Here is a 25,756-nt window from a genome sequence, read left to right on the forward strand (position 1 = left end):
TTAATAGAATAACGCCGTGCAAATGGTTTATGGGTCGTTTGAGATTCCTTTGAGACAAATTGAAATGGAACTGTGGCACGCAATGGATGATCCTCTGTAGCTCTGTTGGTAGAGCATGGTTCTAGCAATGCTAGGATAGTGAGTTTGATTCCCGGGGCCACCTATACATACAAAAATGTATGCATGCAAGTTGCTTTGGATAAAATGTAAGTTGCTTTGGATAAAAGCTGTTGGCCTAATGGCATACTGTATAATATCTGGGTTGGCATGTTGCTAGATGTAATTTAAGCATGCTATTGTCCCATTGAAGCAAGAATGCTGTTATAGACTGATAAAGTTAGTGTTTGTATTATTGGACAAGGGGTTGCTGGGATACTCTTTCCAATAGTTTATATATCCCATAGACACAGCAATAACAAAATAAAACATTGTTTGGTGTTCAAGGCTATTTTAGGGGCTGGTTTTGGGGAAAGAACATACTGAAGATTTGATGGATAACTTTATCCGTCCGTCTCTCAATGTTTTTTATAAGAGTTGTTTCATGTTCTTATTAAGTGTATGGAAATATATAGTCTGTAGCCAGCCCAAGAGGTATTGTTAATGTTGGGTTTTGTATACACCAGTGTTTGTACCTTTCCCTCCCATCCGCTCCAATTGGTCTGACAGGTTGGCAGACATAAACATAAACATCTTGGTCGGATAAAATTGTCTTCCAGTAAATGATGTCTGTAACGTGACGAAGGGGAGGGACTGTCAGCAGTGGGACTATTATCCTCACAATGGGTGACGCAAGTGGGGACAAACAATTCATATCCGTCTTGGATGGGGTACATGTTTCTGAAATCAGCGGTGTGAAATTCAAAGTAGTGCCTTAAACATTGAGGTCATCACACATCATTCATAGAACAGGAGTTACAATAACTACCCTTTTGTTTTAATAAAAGTATGTATAGTACATTAAAAACAGATTATTTATGACTTTCATGCCTTTTTCCTGACTAAATCAACATATTCAAATAATATACATTCGTATTTGTTTATCAATGACATTCAAGCCCCCAAAAAGTGCAAAAATGTAATACATGTCACAATAGCAACAGATCTTCTTTTATGATATATTACAATGCAGCTGCTGCTGATAGAAATTATATTATACATACACGGGGTGTACAAAACATTAATAAGGACACCTTCCTAACACTGAGTTGCACCCCCAGTCTCAATTCTTCGGGGATTTGACTCTATAAGGTGTAGAAAGCATTCCATAGGGATGCTGGCCCATGTTGACTCCAATGCTTCCCACAGTTCTGTCAAATTGGCTGGATGTCCTTTGGGGGGTGGACCATTCTTGATGCACACAGGAAACTGTTGAGGGTGAATAACCCAGAAGCGTTGCAGTTGTTGACACAAACTGGTACCTACTACCGTACCCCGTTCAAAGGCACTTACATCTTTTGTTTTGCCCCTTCACCCTCTGAATGGCACGCATACACAATCCGTGTCTCAATTGTCTCCTCCCCTTAATCTACACTGATTGAAGTGGATTTAACAAGTGACATCAATAAGGGCTCATAGCTTTCACCTGGATTCACCTGGTCAGTCTGTGTCATGGAAAGAGCAGGTGTCCTTATTGTTTTGTACACTCAGTGTATTAACATACCATAACTCAATATGAGGAGACTGGGTTTTATAGTAGAGGGTCCCATTCCTTCTCCAATTTCCTCTGAGATTCCATGGATTACCCAGATACTCTGCAGACAAGAAGAAACAATAGAAATACTTGTTCAGTTCATTGTGTCTACTGCAGGCAGCAGATCACATTTGAATGTTATCACTAAATGTTCTCTCAGCCATGTTGAATTAAAAGGTCTAGAAACATGGTAATTTTTGGCACAAGCACATTTATTTACGGGTCACTTTGCTGTACAGGGGGTTTGAACTCACTCTGAGCCGGAGTTGGGTTTGGAATACTGCTGCAGCTCGCGTAAGTATTGATTGATATTTGCTGTGGAAACAACAGAACAACATCATTAGCCATCACCCATAGCATATCAGTCTTAATAAGAAGTGATGTTTATATCAAGCCTTGATACTAGTATGTCTTACCTAAACTGTAACCGTTGGGGCTACCCAAGCCTGGTCCGATTTTCTTTGCAACACCTGATGGTGACCCGGCACCACTCAGTCCTGTCCCTCCTGATCCCCTAGTACCCACTCCTGTTGCACTTGACCCTGCCCCGCCCGTTCCTGTGTTGCCAAACACTGTATTGCTGTTTCCTGTTGCAGATGCAGATGCGCCCCACCCACCTATTCCTGCCATCACACCTGCTCCAGCAGCTGACCCCCTGTTACCTTGCCCTGTTGCACTCGACCCTACCCAGCCCACCCCTGTGTTACCAGTTGCACCCGGGCTACCGATTCCGGTCTGAAACATAATAAGACAAAGAGAATGATGTTAGGTTAAAATACTGTCATAAAATATAGTCAAATATAAGAATGAGTTATACATCATTTATAATCACAGATAATAATAATAGTACAAACAAAGCATATAATTTAAGGTGACTTTCGTAAACCGCGGTTCTATGAGAATATATGTGAGCTATCTCACTATGGCAGTGGTTCTCAATCCTGGTGCTGGGGACCCAAAGGGATGCACGTTTTTGCATTGGCACTACAGGCCTGATTCAAATCATCAAAGCTTGGGCTTTCAAAGCTCGAGCGGCAGGTAGCCTAGCGGTTATGAACGTTGGGCCAGTAACTGAAAAGTCGGAAACTAGGGGGGAAATCTGTAGATTTGGCCTTGAGCAAGGCATTTAACCCTAATTGTACCTGTAAGTCACTCTGGAAAAGTGTATGCTGAATGACTAAAATAAAATAAAAAACTATGTATATAAAGGATTATGAGTTGCTCATTTGAAAAATGAGCACCCCTTTGGTTCCTCAGATACCTCTGGTGGAACGACCCTTTCTGGGCTGTAAGCCTTGCTATTATATTTTACAATACAATATCCTCCACTATCCAAAGATAGCCTTTAACTAGTTAGGGGGCCTCTCTTGCAGGGAGGAGCCCAAACAAAATGCAGGAGTCGTTGTCGCTCTAGTGCAATACTCTCGCTTTCATCCAAGCAAATGCGCAAGACGCATGCTGGACACAAATTTTGGAGAGGCGGGTGTAACCACAAGCTCCAGGGAGAGACAACACAGTTTGACGCTGACCCCAGGCATACAGGCAGAGTTTGGGTTCCAAGGTACCCAGGAGGACGCCGGGGCAAACTGAAAGCATGAACGGGCGGGCTGACAGCACTTGCAACCCACTCACTCGGTTTGCAGGCGTAGGGTAGACAGAAAAGTGGGTGCTTTCCTGTGGCAAAGAAAATGCACAATAGACTGTCCTATGTGAAGGGGTAAAGGCTTGGAGCGCACCCTCAAAATGACACAACATAGGGTAGAGTCCTGTGTGAAAGGTGAGATAGCAGTTAAATGGTCCTAGGAGATCTTCCCTATGTTTCCAAGGAATGATCTGTGTAGGTCACACCACTTTTCTGAAAACGCATCGCCCATTTATCAAACAGTGGGCGTGTGGGAGGGGCACTGGCACTAAGCCTACACATTATACCTTGAGCCATACACTTGTCACAGCTCTTCTGCTGTGACTCTATCATAGTCTGTCCCATGCATCCCCAATACATTTGTAGTACAATTTAAATTCTGCTATTACAGCCCTTGGCCTTTCTGTAGCCTAACATGTTTTCAAATATTTGATTTTGTATTGTCATTGGATGGGAGAACCCTTCTTCTCTCATGCATATCTTTATTTATATATAGCTAGGGAGCTGTGGTATAGCTAGGGAGCAGAAACGCGTAGTGCATAGGGGAAGTACCAAAACACCTTGATATCAAGGATGCGCATTCAAGCAGATGCGGAAATTTAGTTAGGATGGAAGAAATTATATAGTAAAACCTGCAAAAGTGTGAATGTAAACCAGGGAAAAGACCCTCCCTGTGTCCAATAAAAAAAACACACAACCCTCCGCAAAGAAAAAACTAAAGTTAGACAACCCTCCCCTATTTTGGACCACCCCCCCACCTGGGTAAATTTTGGACTTTCCCATAGCTTTCATTTTCAACTAATGTCTTTTCCTAGAGATAATTGTCATCGTAAATCTCATTCACATGATTAGATCTTTTGACCAGTGTCTCAACTCTATCCCTACAGCAAGGACGGAAACAATTTCTGGCCTCAGTTTGACTTCTAAATCATTTTCTGTCTATATTTAAACGCCCCTTATCTCTGACCTGGATGAAAGCCCAGTACTAAACCACAGAACAGATCTTCCTTTACCCTGGAGCCACAGTTGGCCAGGGAGGCGTTGAGGCTCCGGATCTTGTCGTTGAGGATTTTGATCTCGCCCTCCTTCACCTTCATCGCTGCCTCCCCCAGATCCTTGTCCCACTGCAGCTTCTTGCTGCCCGTCAGCAGCTTCTCCATCTCTAGGTCGTATTTCTCCTGGGCCTTCTGCAACTTTTCTTGGTGCTCCAGGGCCATGGCGCTGCGGTTCTGGCTGCACCAGTGGTGGTCCTCGGCTAGCTGGTCTTTCTCCGCCTGCAGCCTGGCGCTACGGCCCTGGATCTCCGACACCTGGGAGCCTACGTTGTCCAGGTAGTGCTGGAACTTGGTCTCCACCTCGCGGGACAGACTGGAGCAGTTGTTGCGGATCTGGTCCAGGTAGTCGCGCTGCTTCTCGCAGGTGAGCAGGAAGGGGCTGACTTTAGGCAGGAGGGTGTCGATCTTCAACAGGAAGGCTTTGGAGACGTTGGAGATGCTGCCGAGGGATTGGATGAAGTCCTCCTTGCACTTCTTCCTGTAGCTCTCCAGCTGTTTCAGCAGGGTGGTCTTGTCCCTCCGGAGGGATATGGCATCCAAGGTGAGGGTGTTCCGGTCCTTGGCTGTGTTCTCTATCTCAATCTTCATGAACTGCACCGTCTGACTGAAGTTGGCGTTCACTAGCTTTAGCAATTGCTCTAGGTGCTGGACCTGGTTTCCTTGTATATTGTTGTTGTTGCCTGGAAACGTTTTTGAGGAAGAAAAAAAAGAAAGAAACATGTTTTGTGTTAATACTTCTGAACCACTATCAGATCTTGTCCTGGATTCAATCCGAGGAGCACTGTCGATCTTGTCCTGGATTCAATCCGAGGAGCACTGGCGGCTTGGATTGAACCCCAGCCCTGTGTTGGGGGAATTCAGAACGGCGAATAAATCATTTAAATTATATTTTCACTATTTGTATTCTTGCTTAGGTACTACAACAGCAAGCATTTTCCAAAACTGTGAAGACAAAATATCATTGCCAAGTTGTAATTTGCGCCTTGCTTACTCTTGTCCAAAGAAATACCAGTTAGGAAAGTTAGGAAACCTAATATGAATAGGAAAGCTCATCTGTGAAATACAAGGATGAGATTCTGTGTGAACATATGTAACACTAGTGCAGAGCAGAGCAATGAAAGCATTGGTTTGTCTTAAAGTTCAATTGTCTTACCATTTAGTGTTATCATTGGTGTCATGGCTCTGGGGCATCGGTTCATGCTAAGTTGAATCTGACAGCTTTTCTTATCATTATCGCATTGATTCTGTGGATATTAATAACAGATATGCATTACATTTTGTCAGCTAAAGAACATTTGAGTGCAAGTTTCACCTACTGTGTACATGCAGATTATGGTTGACAGTTGTTTTATACATATATTTTATACAACTGACAAACTTAAATCTGAACGTAACTAGTGATTGTTAATGTTTATGTAGTAACACTGTTTTAACCTTTTCAGGTATAAATTTGCTGAAATGAATGGATATAATGATCGGTGAAATAATAATGGATATGATATACATAATATATATGTGTGTTATTTCATGTTCAATTACACTAAAATCTAAATCAGTTACCACATTAAACAACATACAGGAACTCAAGTCCTACAACTAAACTGGCATTTTAATATTCTAACAACAACATACAGGAACTCAAGTTCTACAACTAAACTGACATTTTAATATTCAATCAACCATTCACTGTGACCCCACTGTATGTACTGTACTGATGTCGTTGTGTTGAATATAAAAAAATGAACTATTCTCTAAAGTATTTCAAAATATCAAAAAACATCCACCGCAACCCTCTAGCATTGACCACTGAACCAGTCTCAGCACTTACCGCTTGGTCTCTGAGATTGGTGATGAATATGACAGATTTGTTTGCAATTTGACGCAGATTGATAATTTCCTTGTTGTTGCGCATCCTGTCAGTCTGAGTGGCATTCAGGAGAAGCGTCAGATTCTTTTTCTGCTGCCGGTGGTTCATGTTGTCCATGGAGAGGCGGTTGATGCTCTTCTCCAGGTCTTGGATCCGGCTCTCGGCTGCCGCGTCCAGGGACCTCCCGTAGACCAGGAAGAGAACGAGACTGACGATGATGAGCGACTGGATCAGAGAGGAGAAGAAGAAGACAACCCTCAAGTAGTAGCCACAGCTCTTTCCACTGGGCTTCTGGATCTTCCTCCTGGCCTCCAAGCCAAACTTGGCCTGGGAGTAGCTGCTGTTGTACATGGGTGCTCAGCCTCAGATGCACAGTACAGTACAGAACACCCTTACTGAGAAACAGCCAAGCCCAGACAGAACTAAGACGGTTCAAATGGGTTCCACTTCTTGAGGACCAAATTAAATATCAAATAAATAGAAAAGATGTGAGATATCTTAGGCAACCAAACTCAGTCCCTGGTAGTGGTGTGGTTCGGCGATAGTATCCCCCTTCTGACTTAAGGTAGCGCACAGTGGCAGTCCAAACAGTAAAGTTCTAGCCGTTTCCTCTCCTGAGCATTGTCTGAGAGTGAGAAGACAGGATTGTGTAAACATCGTCAGGAGTTTTATAAACACCTCGCCACACTTCCCATTCTGGGAACACCTTCCTGACCCCCTCCCCACCCCTGGACATCATGTCAGGGGTTAACATAACATTACGCACAGACACACACACTCACACACACACATCAAGTACACACATACGCACACACATACATATAACATCATACACACACACGCAAACACTGTTTTTTACCCCTGGCCCCCTGCGGTGTCAGCCGCCCATTTGTTTGACAATGTCAGCACACGTGACAAGAGATAGTGGTCCTGAAATTCCATGCTCCGAAGAGGGAAAGAGATAATAATCTTAGGAAAAGTCTTTGGGTATAACAGTCCTAAGTATTATTTAACAAGGTGTACCTAAACTCTACCAGTATATGTACCTAATATGTATTACATAGGTATTAGGGACACTCAAATGTGATGGTTTTTGTAGGCATCATACATAATGGTCTTTCATTTTCCTTGAGCGATCTAAACCCTTACCTGCTCTCTGATTAGTTGTAAGGTTCAGAGAGGTTATTGTATTTAGCATAGGTAGGTACATGCATATTCACACTCTTGACAGGAATATGATCGATTAACAATTGTTCTGACCTTTGTGCTGACCTTTGTGCTGACCATTGTTCTGACCATTGTTCTGAAGATATTATTTGTTCTGAAGATTTGATCTGTATATATTATCTTCCTCCATAACTGCCTTTCTGAAAATGACACATTGTAAAAACCTAATTTCAACCACAAAAAGCTTTTTTTTATGGGATCATGAACACGGTTTCCGGTGCACGGCTCCACTAGTTAAATGACAGGACAATAGTAGGCCTACACGTTGTTCCACAGAGTATCAGAGCCAGCAACCCTTTGATGCTGTGCGTCTCAACCCAACTTGCTGACGTTCGCAGCCATTGTTGCTATGCCAACCCCCGTCTTTAGAGGAAGCAGTAATTCACCAAGGTATTAGAATTGGCCATTTCCGAGTTTTTACCATCAGGACAGATCACAGATAAAGCTTGGGAACAAAAGCAGGATATCAGGGACAAACACAGAAGTACACACAAAATGTTGAATATTGACAATGAATTGGGTTGTTTATTTGGAGCATAAACAACCGGTATTCTGGTAAATGATGTCAGAATAAAATTGTGGTTCGAACCATGCGTGTAATAAAAACGTGCATCCCCTGTCTCCTAGAATTCTATTCTGGTGACTCAACTCCTTTACTCTAATGTTGTAGACGGCCCTGTAGGACTATGACAGAACGTAGTACTGGTGTAGTTTTCAGCCTATAGTTTCCACCTAGGAATACAGAGAAGCAACTGCCAGATGTATCATAATAGCCAAGAAGTAAAGCTGCACTGAGAGCCACATTGAAATAGAATACATTAAATACATGGAGCAGGGTGAAAAATCGCATTAAAACACAATTGAAATGTATTATCGGAAGGGCTGTGGTCACTATTCAAGTAATACATGAAATATATAGTGCCTTCAGAAATTATTCACACCCAAATGTTTCCTCTAAGCGGCATGTGCACGGGCCCTGCTCCCAAGTGACTGGCTCAGAAAAAAATCAGCCTGTGCAGATGTAACCGGTGTGAAATGGCTAGCTAGTTAGCAGGGTGCACGCTAATAGCGTTTCAATCGGTGACGTCACTCGCTCTGAGACCTTGAAGTAGTTGTTTCCCTTGTTCTGCAAAGGCCGTGGCTTTTGTGGAGCAATGGGTAACGATGCTTTGAGGGCGACTGTTGTAGATGTGTGCAGAGGGTCCCTGGTTCAAGCCCAGGTAGGAGCGAGGAGAGGGACGGAAGCAACAGAGAAGCACGAGATTGAATTTCACTCAACTTTTTTGAGTTTTCATCGTTAGTTAACACTATCAACTTTTCCCTGTACTGTGGGAATTGTGATCAAATCAATGCAATATTATTCACTTTCAAAGCAACATAACAAAACAAATTATGCAAGACTTATAGTATGCAAGAGATTTTGTTGTTGTCACGCCTGCTCCCGCTCTCCCTCTCTGGCGCTCGAGGGTGTCAGGCCGCCCTTCATTATGCACATCTGTCACCATCATTATGCATATCAGCGCTCATTGGACTCACCTGGACTTCTTCACCTTGTTGATTGCCCCATCTATGTCTGTCTGTTCCTACGTTGGTTCACCGTGTCAGCATTTTTGTCGTTTTGTTTTCCAGATTCTGTTTCTGTCAGTGTTTCATTAAATGTTCACTCCATGTACCTGCTTCTTATCTCCAGCGTCTCTCCTCACAGTTGTAGGCACATCCGAGTTTTGTCAATTTATTCATCATCTTTTGTTTGAAACACAATGTTGAACAAGGACACACACCTGATTACGCATATAGAAGTAGCACTAGTCTACCTGGCCAGCGCGCAACTGTATGCCCATAAATGTGCCCATGTGGGATGTCTCATAGTATTTCTGATTTTCTTAACTCACCACCACTAATGAGCTGCAGAGCTTCTCAAAGTACTTTTTCTTCACCTCAAACAGCAAGTAATCGAAGTCTGAATCAATTCATAATGACAATAGTTCCTCAAAGTATTTTAATTAACAATATTTCCAGCTCTCTCCCTTTCGATAACCACTCGGCATTAAAAATGTAATGATCTGATCCAGTGATAAGTGATCCATGTTTTTATGTGTTGGCTTTATGTAGGTTATTATTACATATTTGGCAATTGCAATAAAAGTTACTTTTAGATTTGTATAATTTTCATTTAGATAGAATGTAGATTAACCTCTGACAATGATTTTGAGATACAAAGACTATTATAAATGAAATAAAACTGTTCCACGAAGATGTGCATATGAAAATAATTTGTGGCATGCAGATTGGTATAAATGGTAAGATAAATTGTCACTGCAAATAAAAAAGGTTGCAGTTGTAACCTATTACCAGCAACTTCAGGAGCATAACGGCAGAATCTGCAAAGGCTAGCAGTAGTGGTAGGAGGGTAGGGAACAGATTTTGATTCTTCTGATTAGGCTATCTTGATCTCTGGCCCCCTCTTGAGTCACTTGTGCATCTTCAGTATTTAATAAAACAGCGTGCATAAAGCATAAGACAAGTTCAGTACATACAGATGATTTTATTAAAACACATAGGATGTGTCTATACAGTATACGGAAAAATACATGTTTTCAAATTTCGACCAATCAATTGGTTGAAAGACTACTCTTGGGCAGAGATATTTTTTGTTGTTGGGGTAAGCCCTAGTTGAAATGCAGGAAATTAGCTTTAGATGCCCCAAAAAATTGTGAGGGAGGACCCCCTGCCAGCTTATGTCCCCCCCACTTCTAAAACCAAAGTTGCGCCCCTGATTGTATTGCATTGACAGGCATGACTCAGGCCTCTACTCTACACAGACCGGTGTGCCATAACCGATCAGAGCTGTAAATAGACCATTACCATGTATCGATTTGTGCCTTTCACTTTGAAGTGGACTGTTTTACAGCATGACCGGTGGCGATTATTATGCGCTTGTTTTGAGATCAAAGTGAGAGCTGCATGTAGCCACGTGTGCAAATTATTTTGCACAGTTATAGCTAATTCGTAGTTCGCAATGTGAGAGTGATTGCTTCCTACAAGAGTACAAGATGTTTACATTTCTAGACATCATTGAAAAGCGATCCAGGTAAAGAGCTCTTTTATGTCTTAAGACAGTGTTGTATTTTGAGACAGGCTTGAGTAAGCTAAGTAGCCATAGGCAGATTGTAGCATAATTTGTCTGATTCTCTGTAAAAATGGTATTGGAATAATAATTCTCTGTAAAAATGGTATTAGAATAATAATGAATTGTATTTTGTAATGTGATTTCTTACATCAGACAACACAACAAAATGTTTAGTCAGCTCGTCTGAAGGACAAGGGGATAAACAGGTTAATGTCAAGCCCTACATGTTTTTTCAAAGTCTCATGGAATGCAGGCCTACATTGAACACCACACATTGATTGCTACTGTAGGCTGAAGGATATAACCACTATTTCCATATTAAAATGTTATGTGATGCATTTCCTCCATAGTTTTTTATGGTAGGCCAGTCCACCACTGCTCTGATCTCCCAACAGGTCAGCGAAATCAGTCAATTAAATGGCGCGCAGTGTGTGCGTCGGGAGGAGTTTCATCCCATAGGCTATCATTATTATGAACAACTCCCCATATGGGAATACTGTAAAACCGGATAAGGTCTGGCTACTCAAACATTTTGAAGAAACAGATTACATAAAAAAATAAGTTAACCTCTACAGGTTCAGTGGGTCCGTAGGCTAATGTGATTAGCATGAGGTTGTAAGTAACAAGAACATTTCCCAGGACATAGACATATCTGATATTGGCAGAAAGGATACATTCTTGTTAATCTAACTGCACTGTCCAATTTACAGTAGCTATTACAGTGAAATAATACCGTGCTATTGTTTGAGGAGAGTGCACAGTTATGAACTTGAAAAGTTATTAATAAACCAATTAGGCACATTTTGGCAGTCTTGATACAAACGTTTGAACATAAATGCAATGGTTCATTGGATCAGTCTAAAACTTTGCACATACACTGCAAAATCTAAATTGCGCCTGGGCTGAAATAGTACATTATGGCCTTTCTCTTGCATGTCAAAGCTGATGGTATAAATAAAAAATAAAAAAACGCATTGTTTTTTCTTTGTATTATCTTTTACCAGATCTAATGTGTTATGTTCTCCTACATTCATTTCACATTTCAAAGTGTTTCTTTTCAAATGCTATCAAGAGTATACATATCCTTGCTTCAGGTCCAGATCTACAGGCTGTTAGATTTGGGTATGAAAATTGAAAAAAAGGGGCGGATCCTTAAGAAACCTCTCTCAGGGAGGTGGGACGTCCCACGCTAGCGTCCCACCCACGGTTCACACTATTCAACAGCCAGTGAAAAATCAGAGCGCCAAATTCAAAACCACAAAATGTCATAATTCAGTTCTCAAACAAAGGACTATTTTACACCATTTTAAAGGTACACGTCTCCTTAATGTCCAATTTCAAAAAGGCTTTATGGCGAAAGCATAAAGTTAGATTATGTTAGGACAGTTCCAACACAAGAAAAAGCACACAGCCATTTTCCTAGAAAGGACAGGCGTCACAAAAACCAGAAAACCAGCTAAAATTATGCACTAACCTTTGACGATCTTCAACAGATGACACTCCTAGGACATCATGTTACACAATACATGCATTTTTTGTTCGATCAAGTTCATATTTATATCCATAAACCCCATTTTACATTGGCGCGTGACGTTCAGAAAATATTTTGCCTCCAATACTGCCGGTGAATCAGCACAACAATTTACAAAAATACTCACCATAAACGTTGATAAAATATTAAACTGTTATTCAAATAATTATAGATGAACATCTCCTTTATGCAAACGCTGTGACAGATTTCAAAAAAGCTTCACGAGGAAAGCACACTTTGCAATTATCTGAGTACAGCGCTCAGAAACATACACCAGGCAATACAGATACCCGCCGTTTAGGACTCATCTAAAATCATAAATAGCATTATAAATATTCCCTTACCTTTGATCATCTTCATCAGAAGGCACTTCCAGGAATCCCAGGTCCACAACAAATGTTGTTTTGTTTGATAAAGTCCATAATTTATGTCCAAATAACTCCTTGTTGTTCGTGTGTCCAGTAAGCTACTCCAAGTGTTGAAAGCGCGCGGATGATGTCGCGACAAAAAGTTAAAAAAAGTTATATTTACGTTCGTTCAAACATGTCAAACGTTGTATAGCATCAATCTTTAGGGCCTTTATCACTTAGAACTTCAATAATATTCCAACCGGACGATTCCATTGTCTTGAAAAATGTTTTGGTACAGAGCTAACTCTCATGTGAATGCGCACCAATGAACTGATGTCCTTCCCTGGGTCACCAACTTCCCCACCTTCTTGTTCGCTCTCTGTTCATCATAGACACCTCAAACAGCTTTCTAAAGACTGTTGACATCTAGTGGAAGCCTTGGGAAGTGCAAAATCAACCCTAAGTCACTGTGTGTTCGATAGGCAATGACTTGAAAGGACTACAAGCACCAGAATTCTCACTTCCTGGATAGATTTCTCTCAGGTTTTTGCCTGCCATATGAGTTCTGTTATACTCACAGACATCATTCAAACAGTTTTAGAAACTTCAGTGTTTTCTATCCAAATCTACTAATAATATGCATATTCTAGTTCCTGGGCCCGAGTAGTAGGCTGTTTAATTTGGGTACGTTTATCATCCGGCCGTGAAAATACTGCCCCCTACCCTAGAGAGAAACTTAAATAGCTGAAGTGAGCAGTACATCCTTCATATGAGTAATACAAATGCAGTTTTTTTTGTATGTATACTTGAATTTAACAGCCCCACTAAGCCACGCCTCCAATCATTTCCCAGTGCGCCTTGCCTTTTCGATTGACTTGTAGAGTTACCACCCATGACTGTATTTGTTAATGGAAGAGAAATGGTTGTTGAATTTGTTCATTTTCAGTCCTGTGGCCTTCACCAAGTGTGTCCCTAAGTGATTATTATCATTATAATTGAACCATCACGTATATAATAAGGCCTTATACAGTGCAGTGGCCTTAAACTCATAGTTTACAAGCCACATCAGGCCTGCAATTTTGTTAAGAATTTTTTTTCCAACCAGGATTTCTGGAAAACCTGGGAAATGTACCTGGATTTTGAAACCCTAACTGTAAATCACATTATGCTGGCTTGTAAAGTGAGGTGTAATTCCTATTGGAATCTAGCCAGCATTTGGCTATCCAACTGTTAAATACTTTATTCACCCTCAACCTGCATTCATAATGACTGCCAGGGTTAAGAACAGTGGGAGGAAACTACCTAAGTCATTTAAACTGGAACAACCACTTCAATAATGCGCACAATAATTCAATGATTGGATTAGTTTAGAAAAGAAATCATAAAAAGTTAATTAGGTATCATACCTTTAAAAATAATTGTTGGTGTGACTTCTAATTTAGTTTTGAGTCAGTAACGTTACCACATACACATTGTCAGTAATTGTTACAAACCTCGGATTGAGATGTGTCCGGCAGATAATAAACCTGAATTAACAGGAGAAAATGATGAGTTGGAGAAAACATTAGTGGTGTTCAGTAGTAGGCATTCTCCAAGATTAAAATATTCTCTTTTCTTCATCTTTTTTTGTTGTCAAAATCAATTATGCATGACAATTCTATTGTAGTATTAAATCTTCCCATTCCATATTCCAGTATCCAAAAAAATAAATGGTCTGAGGTCCAAAAAACCTATCACCATTCTTCAACACATTCACATTATATCAGTGTCAATCTTGAAAAGTAGTAAATTACTGGAGACCTGTGCTAAACAATGCTACAACAATTACACTAAACCACCAACATGTAAGCTAACATTGACCAAAACCAACTAGCCTAGAGCTAGCTAGTGTCCAGCCAAGCTAAATTCGTTTAGCATCAAGCTAGCGAACTGTTAACCTTTCTAGGGTAGGGGGCAGTATTTGCACGGCCGGATAAAAAACGTACCCGATTTAATCTGGTTATTACTACTGCCCAGAAACTAGAATATGCATATAATTGTTTGATTTGGATAGAAAACACCCTAAAGTTTCTAAAACTGTTTGAATGGTGTCTGTGAGTATAACAGAACTCATATGGCAGGCAAAAACCTGAGAAGATTCCAAACAGGAAGTGCCCTCTCTGACCATTTCTTGGCCTTCTACACTCGCTTTATTGAAAACTGAGGATCTCTGCTGTAACGTGACACTTCCTACGGCTCCCATAGGCTCTCAGAAGGCGGCAGAACGTTGAATGATGACTTTGCAGGCCATGGCTGAAAAACAGTAGCGCATTTGGTAAGTGGTCGATCTGAGAACAATGAGACGGGGGCGCGCGTGCACGTGAAGAGTCCATTTTAGATTTTCAGTCTTTGAACGAAAACAGGGTTTCCCGGTCGGAATATTATCACTTTTTTACGAGAAAAATCGCATAAAAATTGATTTTAAACAGCGGTTGACATGCTTCGAAGTACGGTAATGGAATATTTAGAATTTTTTTGTCACGATACGCGCCGGGCGCGTCACCCTTCGTTACCCTTCGGATAGTGTCTTGAACGCACAAACAAAACAGAGGATATTTGAACATAACTATGGATTATTTTGAACCAAACCAACATTTGTTATTGAAGTAGAAGTCCTGGGAGTGCATTCTGACGAAGAACACCAAAGGTAATCCAATTTTTCTTATAGTAAATCTGAGTTTGGTGAGTGCCAAACTTGGTGGGTGTCAAAATAGCTAGCCCGTGATGGCGAGCTATCTACTCAGAATATTGCAAATTGTGCTTTTGCCGAAAAGCTATTTTAATATCGGACATAGCGATTGCATAAAGGAGTTCTGTATCTATAATTCTTAAAGTAATTGTTATGTTTTTTGTGAACGTTTATTGTGAGTAATTTAGTAAATTCACCGGAAGTTTGCGGTGGGTATGCTAGTTCTGAACGTCACATGCTAATGTAAAAAGCTGGTTTTTGATATAAATATGAACTTGATTGAACAAAACATGCATGTATTGTATAACATAATGTCCTAGGAGTGTCATCTGATGAAGATCATCAAAGGTTAGTGCTGCATTTAGCTGTGGTTTGTGTTTATGTGACATTATATGCTAGCTTGAAAAATGGGTGTCTGATTATTTCTGGCTGGGTACTCTGCTGACATAATCTAATGTTTTGCTTTTGTTGTAAAGCCTTTTTGAAATCGGACAGTGTGGTTAGATTAACGAGAGTCTTGTCTTTAAAATGGTGTAAAATAGTCATATGTTTGAGAAATTAAAGTAATAGCATTTCTAAGGTATTTGAATATCGCGCCATGGGATTCCACTGGCTGTTGAGTAGGTGGGACGATTTCGTCCCACATACCCTAGAGAGGTTTTAAACATAATTTTTTTTGTACAAATATTAACACATTTTATCATCACCTCGCATATTTACATATATTCCCTGAACTACAGTAAACTGAGCCTTCGTTCATAGGAAAGAAAACAAATAGGAGCTAAAATGTTGTTTAAAACAAGTACAAAAAGTTTGGACGCCATCTTAATCCCTTCTCTTACATATAAACCATTAGCAACCTAGCCAACCTCCATTACTTACAATGGGGAAAATACCAACAAGTTTTTTACTCGATTAAAACCTTCAAACGTCACCAAACTCCTGGATTATATAATTAACCATGTTACCTCAATATTTTGAGAGTCATATTGCACTTTTGCACATTACATACATGATTTAACAGGATAAAATGATGAGACGGAGAAACGTTAGTAGTGTTCAGTAGTAGGCATTCTCCAAGATTTAAGAAGAAACCTCCAAGATCTCACAATCTTACTAACGCTCCCATTTGACGTCACAGCTCCGCCTAGTGGCAGTACTCATATACATTCATTTAAATGCAAATACCTAGAAGGCCAAGAAAATGATACAAGGGATGGCCCATAAAACAACAAACTAAATAAAACATAACAAATATGACCATTCATAAATGCCTTGTGGTTTACAGTGCAGGTGTGGGGTGGGGTGCCATGGGAGAGTTGGAAAGGTATTTGTCTGACCTATTCTTTGTTTCCTGCTGGGTTTTCTATATGCCTGTTTTGTTGAGGCCCATGGGATGTGTGAGAAGAGCTATGATTTCCTCTTGAAGGACAAACGTGAATCTGAATAAAAATGTTGTTCTCCCTTTTCCATCATATGACCGTCATGATTCAAATGCATTAATATCGTTTAATTCGATCAATGAATCAAAGTTTAATGCTGGTATTATTTTCTCCTTCGTGGCATAAGGAGTGATAGCTCATAAACTGAAAATAACTTATCTGATTAGATTGATTGGCTTCTTTCTCTCATTTATACGTTTCACACCTTCTCAATCCAGACTCAAACACACATTTGAGTTACACACACGGGGAACATTAACATAATATGGGATGTGATGGGTATATAGTCTTCTCTATTCACTACATAAAATTTAAAAGTAATAACATTACGAAACAAGAATCTCATCCTACAGCGGTCAAATTGTTTGGCAGAAATATATCGAAGCAAGCACAAACAGCTTGATAGAAAGTGTAAAACACATATGTGAAAGCTAAATTGCAATTTTAGTGGGAATATGTCCATGATAAAAACAAGAGAATGGAATATAATTGGATAAATTAGATAAAAGATTAGTTGAGATGCAGCCACCACTCACGTGTGGATCTCCACTTCTAAAATCAATATGGACATCGCCCGATGTAAATGTATTAATAAGAGGGTTTTGTTGGAGCACTAAGAAATAAAAGGTAGGCGTACATGTTTGACATATGCAACTTTATCCACATATTTTTGTCGGTACAGCCATTTCCTCCAATACTGTCACCATGCACTCCTTAACATTTCTTTTAACCTTTGTTTAACTAGGCAAGTCAATTAAGAACAATTTCTTATTTACAATGATGGCCTACCCTGGCCAAACCCAGATGACACTGGGCCAATTGCGTGACACCCTATGGGACTCCCAATCACGGCCGGATGTGATGCGGCCTGGATTCGAAACCAGGTACTGCACTGACACCTCTTGCACTGAGATGCAGTGTCTTAGACCACTGCGCCAATCGGGGGCCCAAATAGGCCTACCTCCTTTATGTGTCGGACTAAGGCCTCATGTTTGGGGTGGAAAATCTACTGAAAGTACCATGGGTATAGTTGACATCTTGGATTGAATTCTTTGCATACAGCAACAGTTTCGTTGCAAACACAACACACTGGTTTGGCATTTTGAGAAATATGGTAAGATATCTGATAATAATAAAGTTGCCTAGGTAGGCTTGTTAATAGAGACATTGTAATCAGATCAAAATTATTGCGTCATTATCCCACTAACCCTGTGTGTTAAATGTGTAATGTAGGGCTATGAATTGGGCAGCTAGTAGGCTATTTTCTAATAGACTAATTATGTTCTGGCCCACCAACTATCTACAAGCGCAGGAACAAATTGGCTGGAGGCCAAATCTAGTTGCCAACCCCGTTGTATATATCCTTATGTAAATTATATTGTTTTTCAAAATCTAAATTAGCAAAAATGTCTAAAAATCTGTTTTTGCTTTATCATTAAGGGGTATTGTGTGTACTGTAGATTGATGAGGGAAAAAACAATTTAATCAATTTTAAAATAAAGCTGTAACCTAACAAAATTTGAAAAAAGTAAAGTGGTCTGAATACTTTCCCAAGGCACTGTATCTGTTTAATGTCAATACATTAATGATGACCACAGCCCTTCCGAAAATACATTTAAATCGTGTTGTAATGCAATTTATTCCAGCCTGGTCCATGTATTCTATAAAAAATGTGTCTCTCAGTGCGGCTAGTTCTGGGGGTATTGTGATGCATCTGACAATTCCTTCTCTGTATGTTCCTAGGTTTCCACCATATCTAAAGCCCCATTGGCACTTTGAAGTCAACCCAGGTTGGGCTGGCCTTGGTGGGCTAGCTCAAATTGCATTTCCACTACCTCCAGAAATTAGAACCTCCAGAAATTAGAATTATGTCATGTTGCTAGGTAGCCAATATGTGACAACAGCTGACTTCACTAATGTTGCTAGCTAGCAAAATGTTGAAGAATTTAATTCACCCTCACCATGCTTTAAGTAACGTTACCCCATACTCCTGCCAGTGCCTGTCAGACTCAGAGCCATATATTTAGCTTGCTAACGTTAGTTAACTAGCTTAATGGTTAGCGTCATTGCTAGCAGAACAGGCTAGCTAGCTTAATTCCTACCTTGCTTGCCATGGCATTGGCTATTAGCTAGCTAACCAACCCAACCAGATGACAGGTTTGATATGATGTAGTAGCTGGCTAGCTTTCAATACAACCTGGCCAGCTGAAATTTTTGCTAGCTTGTTTCAACTCTGATTTGCTAGCTAACATTAGGTAGCTAGCATTTGAGAGCTGACTGTTCTCATACCAGTTTACTGTGTAGTGCAAAAAAGAAATGAAGGATCCAGCTATGGTGATAATTCGTGTCATGTCTGAGTACTGCTTGTCCATGTGCTAGCCAACAAAAACAAGCCCAGATGAGCTAGCTTAAGGTTGTGTTACCAGCTAAAATTCCAATTGAGCTAGCAGCAGTTGTGAAACTGGGCTGCGCTGACCCGGGTTTCCCTCGACCCAGCTCTAATTTTTGGATTCCTTTCGAGCCAGCTCAAATTTGTACCTAATTATACTTTTTGTACTTTTACCCCTTTTTCATGATATCCAATTGGTAGTTATAGTCTTGTCCCATCCCTGCAACTCTTCTACAGACTCGGGAGAGTCGAAGGTCGAGAGCCATGCATCCTCCGAAACACAACCCTGCCAAGCTGCACTGCTTCTTAACACACTGCTCACTTAAACCAGGAAGCCAGCCGCACCAATGTCTCGGAGGAAACGCCGTCCAGCTGGCAACCGGAGTCAGCTTGCAGGCCCCTGGCTCACCAAAAGGAGTCGCTAGAGCACAAGAAAATCCCGGCCGACCAAACCCTCCCCTAACCCAGACGATGCTGGGCCAATTGTGCACTGCTTCATGGGTCTCCCAGTCACGGCTGTGACACAGCCTGGGATCGCACCCGGGTCTGTAATGACACCTCTAGCACCGCAATGCAGTGCTTTATACGGCTGCACCACTCAGGTGGCTATTTTGTCCTAATTTTAAACACCAGTGGAAACGGGGCTTACGGCTTTCAGATCTCGGGGTGAGTCAACAAGGGCAGGATCAAAAACATGGATTATTATTGAAATGGAATGGAACCTCTTTTTTTGGTATATCAGGTAATTGCCACTCATGTCCATAACACAAACTACTACCTAGTGGTGACTGCAACTCCTGAAACCAACTTTCCCTCCAACCAATCTATATCAGAGAGAATTTCAGAAATTGACTTATTATGAATGAAAGGACTTCTTAAAGAAATAAGTAAATATCAATTTAGCTTGAGTTTAGTTCTCGAGACCTATTAAACACAGTTGTGTATGCTTAGAAATGTTTCATCCACATTGAATTGCACAAATCATGGTGTGATTCTCTTTTTTTTAATTAAGTATATTCAGTATTTGTATCCTACATGTAAGGCATACTGACTTAAGAGCAAAAGAAAGAGTTACTGGTATGTATAAATCCAAATGAGCATGTCTTCCAATAAAAAGGCAATACTGTAGGCCAAATTTGCAACTAAAAAGCGTGCACAAGGGATCCCTCAAACTTGGGATCTCAGGGAGACCACACTTCGGGAACGAAGCAGATGGACCCACCTTTGATCTGAGAGGCAGCGAGCCGAGTGGATACCACATCTTGAACTTAATTTTAAAATAAATTAAGAGGTGAGCGAAACACGCGAAGTTGAGATTTTAGATAAGCCTCTGTTACGTAGGCTCTGAGTGTGTATTCCTGTGTGAGGGGGGCACCTTGGAGGCGTAAACAGGGCCGAGTCAGTGGAGGATGATCTGAGAGTTAGTCGACTCAAAGACACCTATCATTGGTCGGTTGCGGGTGACCTAGAAACGTCCTGACACTGAATTGATCACAGTGGGGATTGGTGCGGTGTAACGGCTGTCGTCAGAATTAGACCAAGGTGCAGCAGAGGATGTGTTCATCATTAGAATTTTAATTCAAAAAGAGAACACTTTACAAAAACGAAACAAAAACGACCAGAAACAGTCCTGTCAGGAAACACACTGAACAGAAACAACTACCCACAAAACCCCAAAGGAAAACAGGCTGCCTAAGTATGATTCCTAATCAGAGACAACGATAGACAGCTGCCTCTGATTAGGAACCCTACTCGGCCCAAAACAAAGAAATACAAAATCATAGAAAAAGGAACATAGAACGCCCACCCAATGTAACACCCTGGCCTAACCAAAATAAAGAACAAAAAACCCCTCTCTATGGCCAGGGCGTTACAGTACCCCCCCCCCAAAGGTGCGGGCTCCGGACGCAAAACCTGACTCTGAAGGGGAGGGTCCGGGTGGGCCTTCCTACGGCGGCGGCTCGGGAGACATAAAGGAGGCCTGGCCCTGGGCGCAGGCACAGGACTCACCAGGCTGGCGGGCAGCTATGGCGGCTCCGGCGGCTCCGGGCTGGCGGGCGGCTCTGGCGGCTCTGGCCCAGGATTCACCAGGCTGGGGAGACATGAAGGAGGCCTGGCCCTGGGCGCAGGCACAGGACTCACCAGGCTGGCGGGCAGCTATGGCGGCTCCGGCGGCTCCGGGCTGGCGGGCGGCTCTGGCGGCTCTGGCCCAGGATTCACCAGGCTGGGGAGACATGAAGGAGGCCTGGCCCTGGGCGCAGGCACAGGACTCACCAGGCTGGGGAGACATGGAGGAGGCCTGGCCCTGGGTGCAGGCACAGGACTTACCGGGCTGGCGGGCGGCTCCGTACAGGCGGGCGGCTCTGGCGGCTCCGGACAGGCAGGTGGCTCTGGCGGCTCTGGCGGCTCCGGACAGGCGGGCGGCTCTGGCGGCTCCGGACAGGCGGGCGGGTCTGGCGGCTCCGGACAGGCGGGCGGCTCTGGCGGCTCCGGACAGGCGGGCGGCTCTGGCGGCTCCGGACTGGCGGGCGGCTCTGGCGGCTCCGGACTGGCGGGCAGCTGGTATGTAGCAAACCGGGCTTTGAACGCGCACTGGGGACACCGTGCGCTCCACAGCATAACACGGCATCTTACCAGTACCACGCTGCTTCCGGTAAGCACGGGGAGTTGGCTCAGGTCTACCGCCTGACTCTGCCAATCTCCCGTGTGCCCCCCCCAAACATTTTTTGGGGGCTGCCTCTCGTGTCTGCTGCGCTCCCTTTCCTCATACTAGCGCCTCTCAGCTATCGCTGCCTCGATCTCCGACTGCAGGCGGCGATAATCCCCAGCTTGAGCCCATGGTCCACCTTCGTCCAGTAATTCCTCCCATCTCCAGGAATCCTGAACGATCCTCTCCATTTTCTCCAAAGTCCATGAGTCCACATTCCTTTCCTTCTCCTGGTGCCTCTCCTTCCTCCGCTGCTTGGTCCGTTTTTGGTGGGTAATTCTGCATCGGCCGTCGTCAGAATTAGACCAAGGTGCAGCAGAGGATGTGTTCATCAATACAATTTTAATTCAAAAAGAGAACACTTTACAAAAACGAAACAAAAACGACCAGAAACAGTCCTGTCAGGAAACACACTGAACAGAAACAACTACCCACAAAACCCCAAAGGAAAACAGGCTGCCTAAGTATGATTCCTAATCAGAGACAACGATAGACAGATGCCTCTGATTAGGAACCCTACTCGGCTCAAAACAAAGAAATACAAAATCATAGAAAAAGGAACATAGAACGCCCACCCAATGTAACACCCTGGCCTAACCAAAATAAAGAACAAAAAACCCCTCTCTATGGCCAGGGCGTTACATGCGGTCTGTAGAGGCGAGGGGCCAGGGTGACCGTGGGTTCTGTGTGAAACACGGTACCTGGTGAAACACTATTGGAAGAAGGACCTCATTCTGAAAAGTGTCTGTGAGACCTTCAAAGTGATCCTCAGAAGTGGTGATATCCAACTATTTTAAATGTGCTAGCCAGGTATGCCCTTGGTTACCCTGTATGAATGTTTTGTTTTGGGACCACTAGGTAATATTTTGATAACGTTATGGGTTTCCCTGTACATATATACAGGGTTTGAAATCCTGTGTGGGTAATCTTTGTAGGAGTGTTCTGTGTGGGCGCAGTAGGTTGACTCTGTGTGGGTAACCTTTCAATTATGTGCTGATGTTCTGTGTGGGCATCTGACCAGTTCTGTGTGAGCATCTGACCAATCCCGTGTGGGTGATCATTAAAGCTATGTGTGAGTATCTAACACGAAACCCAAACCGGCTGTGCGTGTGCGACATTGAGCGCCATCCTGCATAAATGTATTTTGTCCTCCCACACCAAACGCGATCACGACACGCAGGTTAAAATACCAAAACAAACTCTGAACCAATTAATTTGGGGACAGGTCGAAAAGCATTCAACATTTATGGCAATTTAGCTAGCTAGCTGTTGCTATCTAATTTGTCCTGGGATATAAACATTGAGTTGTTATTTTACCTGCAATGCACAAGGTCCTCTACTCCACCAATCACATAGAACGGTCAACCGAATCGTTTCTAGTCATCTCTCCTCCTTCCAGGCTTTTTCTTCTCTTAACTTTATATTGCGATTGGCAACTTTCATAAATTAGGTGCATTACCGCCACTGACCTCGTTCATCTTTCAGTCACCCACGTGGGTATAACCAATGAGGAGATGGTACGTGGGTACCTGCTTCTATAAACCAATGAGGAGATGGAAGAGGCAGGACTTGCAGCGCGATCTGAGTCACAAATAGAACTGACTTCTATTTTAGCGCTTGGCAACGCAGACGCTCGTTGGCGCGCGCGAGCAGTGTGGGTGCAATGAATGAATAATATAGATTTTTAAATTTATTTTGCAATGCTCGCGCACGCGACGCGAGCGGTGTAGTCAGCCTGTAAGAATTTCTTACATTTTATATGGATTCTGTGAATATATGAAAATATGATAAATTGTATGTGTGTATAATCGATTACTAGAGATTTGATAAAGTAATACTGGGAATATAATTACATACAATTTAAACCACCCATACGTAGACGTACGTAGGTTTTGAGTTGGTATCTTTAATGGATAATTTGATAAAGATGAGGTTTAAGCATTATTAAACTGTACAAAGTCTGGGCAATTGTGCTCTAGAAACTGATTGGAGCGTGTCCACTTTTGGTTAACTTACCCTAACAATGTAACTATAAAACGCTTATTGGATTTTCTCTGTCTGGGTACTACATTTGAAATAAATCTGCCCTTAAGGCCTGAATTTGTTTTATTTTTTTCTTCCCAGTATGAGAGGAGTTGCTGGATTTATTGAATAAACCTTTTTCCATAAAGTTAGAGCGAATTAAGATGGAATCTCAACATAATTTATAATGTCGTACAAAGCCTAGGGTATCCATCAAACTAATTATCATTGCGTGATTAGTAGGGTGACCAGACGTCTCTGTTTTCCGGGGACAGTCTCCGTTTTTGGTGGCCTGTCCCCGGCTGGAGCTGTCCCCGGAAATGTCCCCGTTTTTAACTGTGCGTTAAAAACAGACCGCAAAGTGAAATATTTCACTTGGCATGAAAGGCCGGGCAGCAGAGCCTACCGGTTGACGACTCAATCGCGTTGTGCTTGTTTAGGCCAATAGAGGGGGCTGCTCGCTATAGCAGCTTCATTCACTCTTCTTCTACTAACTACTTGCTCACGCTAGTTTTAGAGAAAACTGCTGTGAAAAACTCAGCCAGAAGCTAGTGTAACCGATGTGAAATGGCTAGTTAGTTAGCGGTGGTGCGCGCTAATAGCGTTTCAATCAGTGACGTCACTCACTCTCTTTTGACCTCCTCCTTTTCCGCAGCAACCAATGATCCGGGTCAACCCGGGCTCGAACCAGGGACCCTTGCACACATCAACAACTGACACCCACGAAGCATCGTTACCTATCGCGCCACAAAAGCCGCGGCCCTTGCAACGCAAGGGGAAACCCTACTTCAAGTCTCAGAGCGAGTGACGTCACTGATTGAAACGCTATTAGTGCGCACCACCGCTAACTAACTAGCCATTTCACATCGGTTACACTAGCAAGTGTCAAGTGAATCCACAACATCACCACAAATGTCTTTTCAAGCCAGGTAAGTTACAATCGTTTGAGATACTAGCTAGTGATGTTATATTGTCACAATTTATTATATAGATTGATGATCTGCTCTATAAGGTTTTAAATAGGTTATGCTATGTAGACTAAGTTAGCTAGCTAGGTAAAAAACGTTCACATGTAAACATGCAGTGGACGGGCTATTTTGAAAATATGATTATATTAAATGAATGCACAATTAATTATGAGAATATTTTTGTAGATTACAATTTTTGGGGTTTGGCATTATAATAAGTAGTGTGAAAATATATTTAGAAATGTTCATGGATAACATTAGCAGTGGAGAGGAGGAAGACTGGATAGGCATAAGAGTGAAGGAGATCGAGGAGGAAAGGTTAAGATATGATTACAGAGCCTGCCAATTTATTATTACAAACAATGATTTTGAGATGAAATACAAAAATGTTGCAAGCAATGGGAATCTGTTAACCAAAGTATTGTATCTAATAGTATACTATTTATTAATACAGATTGGAGAGGAAGGAGACGGAAAATTGAAGGGAGTAAAAAGAGTGAAGCAAGGAGAGTGTAGAAGAGTGAGGTGGAAAGGTAAAGAGAAGGAAGACGAGTGAAGAAAAGAGAGAAGAAAAAGTTAAGAGAGTAAGAAGAGTGACACAAGGAGAGTGAAGAAGAGCAGACAGAGGAGGTACAATGACTCTTTCCAAGAAACGAAAATGCACTTATGAAAAACATGATGAGAGAATTTCCATTTATACGCTCAGGTCAAGACGATAGAATGGTTCACTGCACCCTTTGTAATTCCTCTCTTTCCATTGGCAGCCGGAGAAGAACGGCAGTGATTGCCCGTTTTGGTATGCTCTCTGTCACCACATTCTTCAAGAAGGTAGAGCCTTCCCAAGAAGAATATGGTTTAGCTGTGCAGGAGGGTGTCTTTGCATACCACACTATGCGACACAATCATAGTTACAGATCTATGGACTGCACAACACAACCGACACGGAAGCTTTATTAGCCAAAGTTTACATGTGCTAGGACAAAATGTGAAGCTATAGTGAGTAACGTG

The 25,756-nt window shown here is 42.1% G+C and overlaps 1 protein-coding gene across 1 annotated transcript; it reads right to left on the minus strand.

Annotated features, from left to right (window-relative positions):
• Nucleotides 1-897: 897 nt before the first annotated feature.
• LOC106568963 (plasmalemma vesicle-associated protein) lies at nucleotides 898-6,905 on the minus strand. Its single transcript, XM_014139858.2, has 6 exons — nucleotides 6,216-6,905; nucleotides 5,541-5,631; nucleotides 4,346-5,067; nucleotides 2,107-2,425; nucleotides 1,945-2,005; nucleotides 898-1,751 (listed from the first exon to the last, which is right to left on the minus strand). Exons 1-6 carry the CDS (start codon nucleotides 6,603-6,605, stop codon nucleotides 1,739-1,741), a joined length of 1,596 nt encoding a protein of 531 aa, XP_013995333.1. The 5' UTR covers nucleotides 6,606-6,905; the 3' UTR covers nucleotides 898-1,738.
• Between the last annotated feature and the right edge of the window lie 18,851 nt (nucleotides 6,906-25,756).

Source organism: Salmo salar, chromosome ssa14, assembly GCF_905237065.1.
Source record: "Salmo salar chromosome ssa14, Ssal_v3.1, whole genome shotgun sequence".
Taxonomy (NCBI): domain Eukaryota; kingdom Metazoa; phylum Chordata; class Actinopteri; order Salmoniformes; family Salmonidae; genus Salmo; species Salmo salar.

Bases quoted from the DNA above. Each gene is read 5' to 3' on its own strand.
- LOC106568963 (XM_014139858.2), bottom strand. From the start codon at position 6,605: ATGTACAACAGCAGCTACTCCCAGGCCAAGTTTGGCTTGGAGGCCAGG. The intron at 5,632-6,215 runs GTAAGTGCTGAG...TAATATCCACAG, and splicing joins CCAATCTCAGAGACCAAGCG to AATCAATGCGATAATGATAA. The intron at 2,006-2,106 runs GTAAGACATACT...TTGTTTCCACAG, and splicing joins CCCCAACGGTTACAGTTTAG to CAAATATCAATCAATACTTA.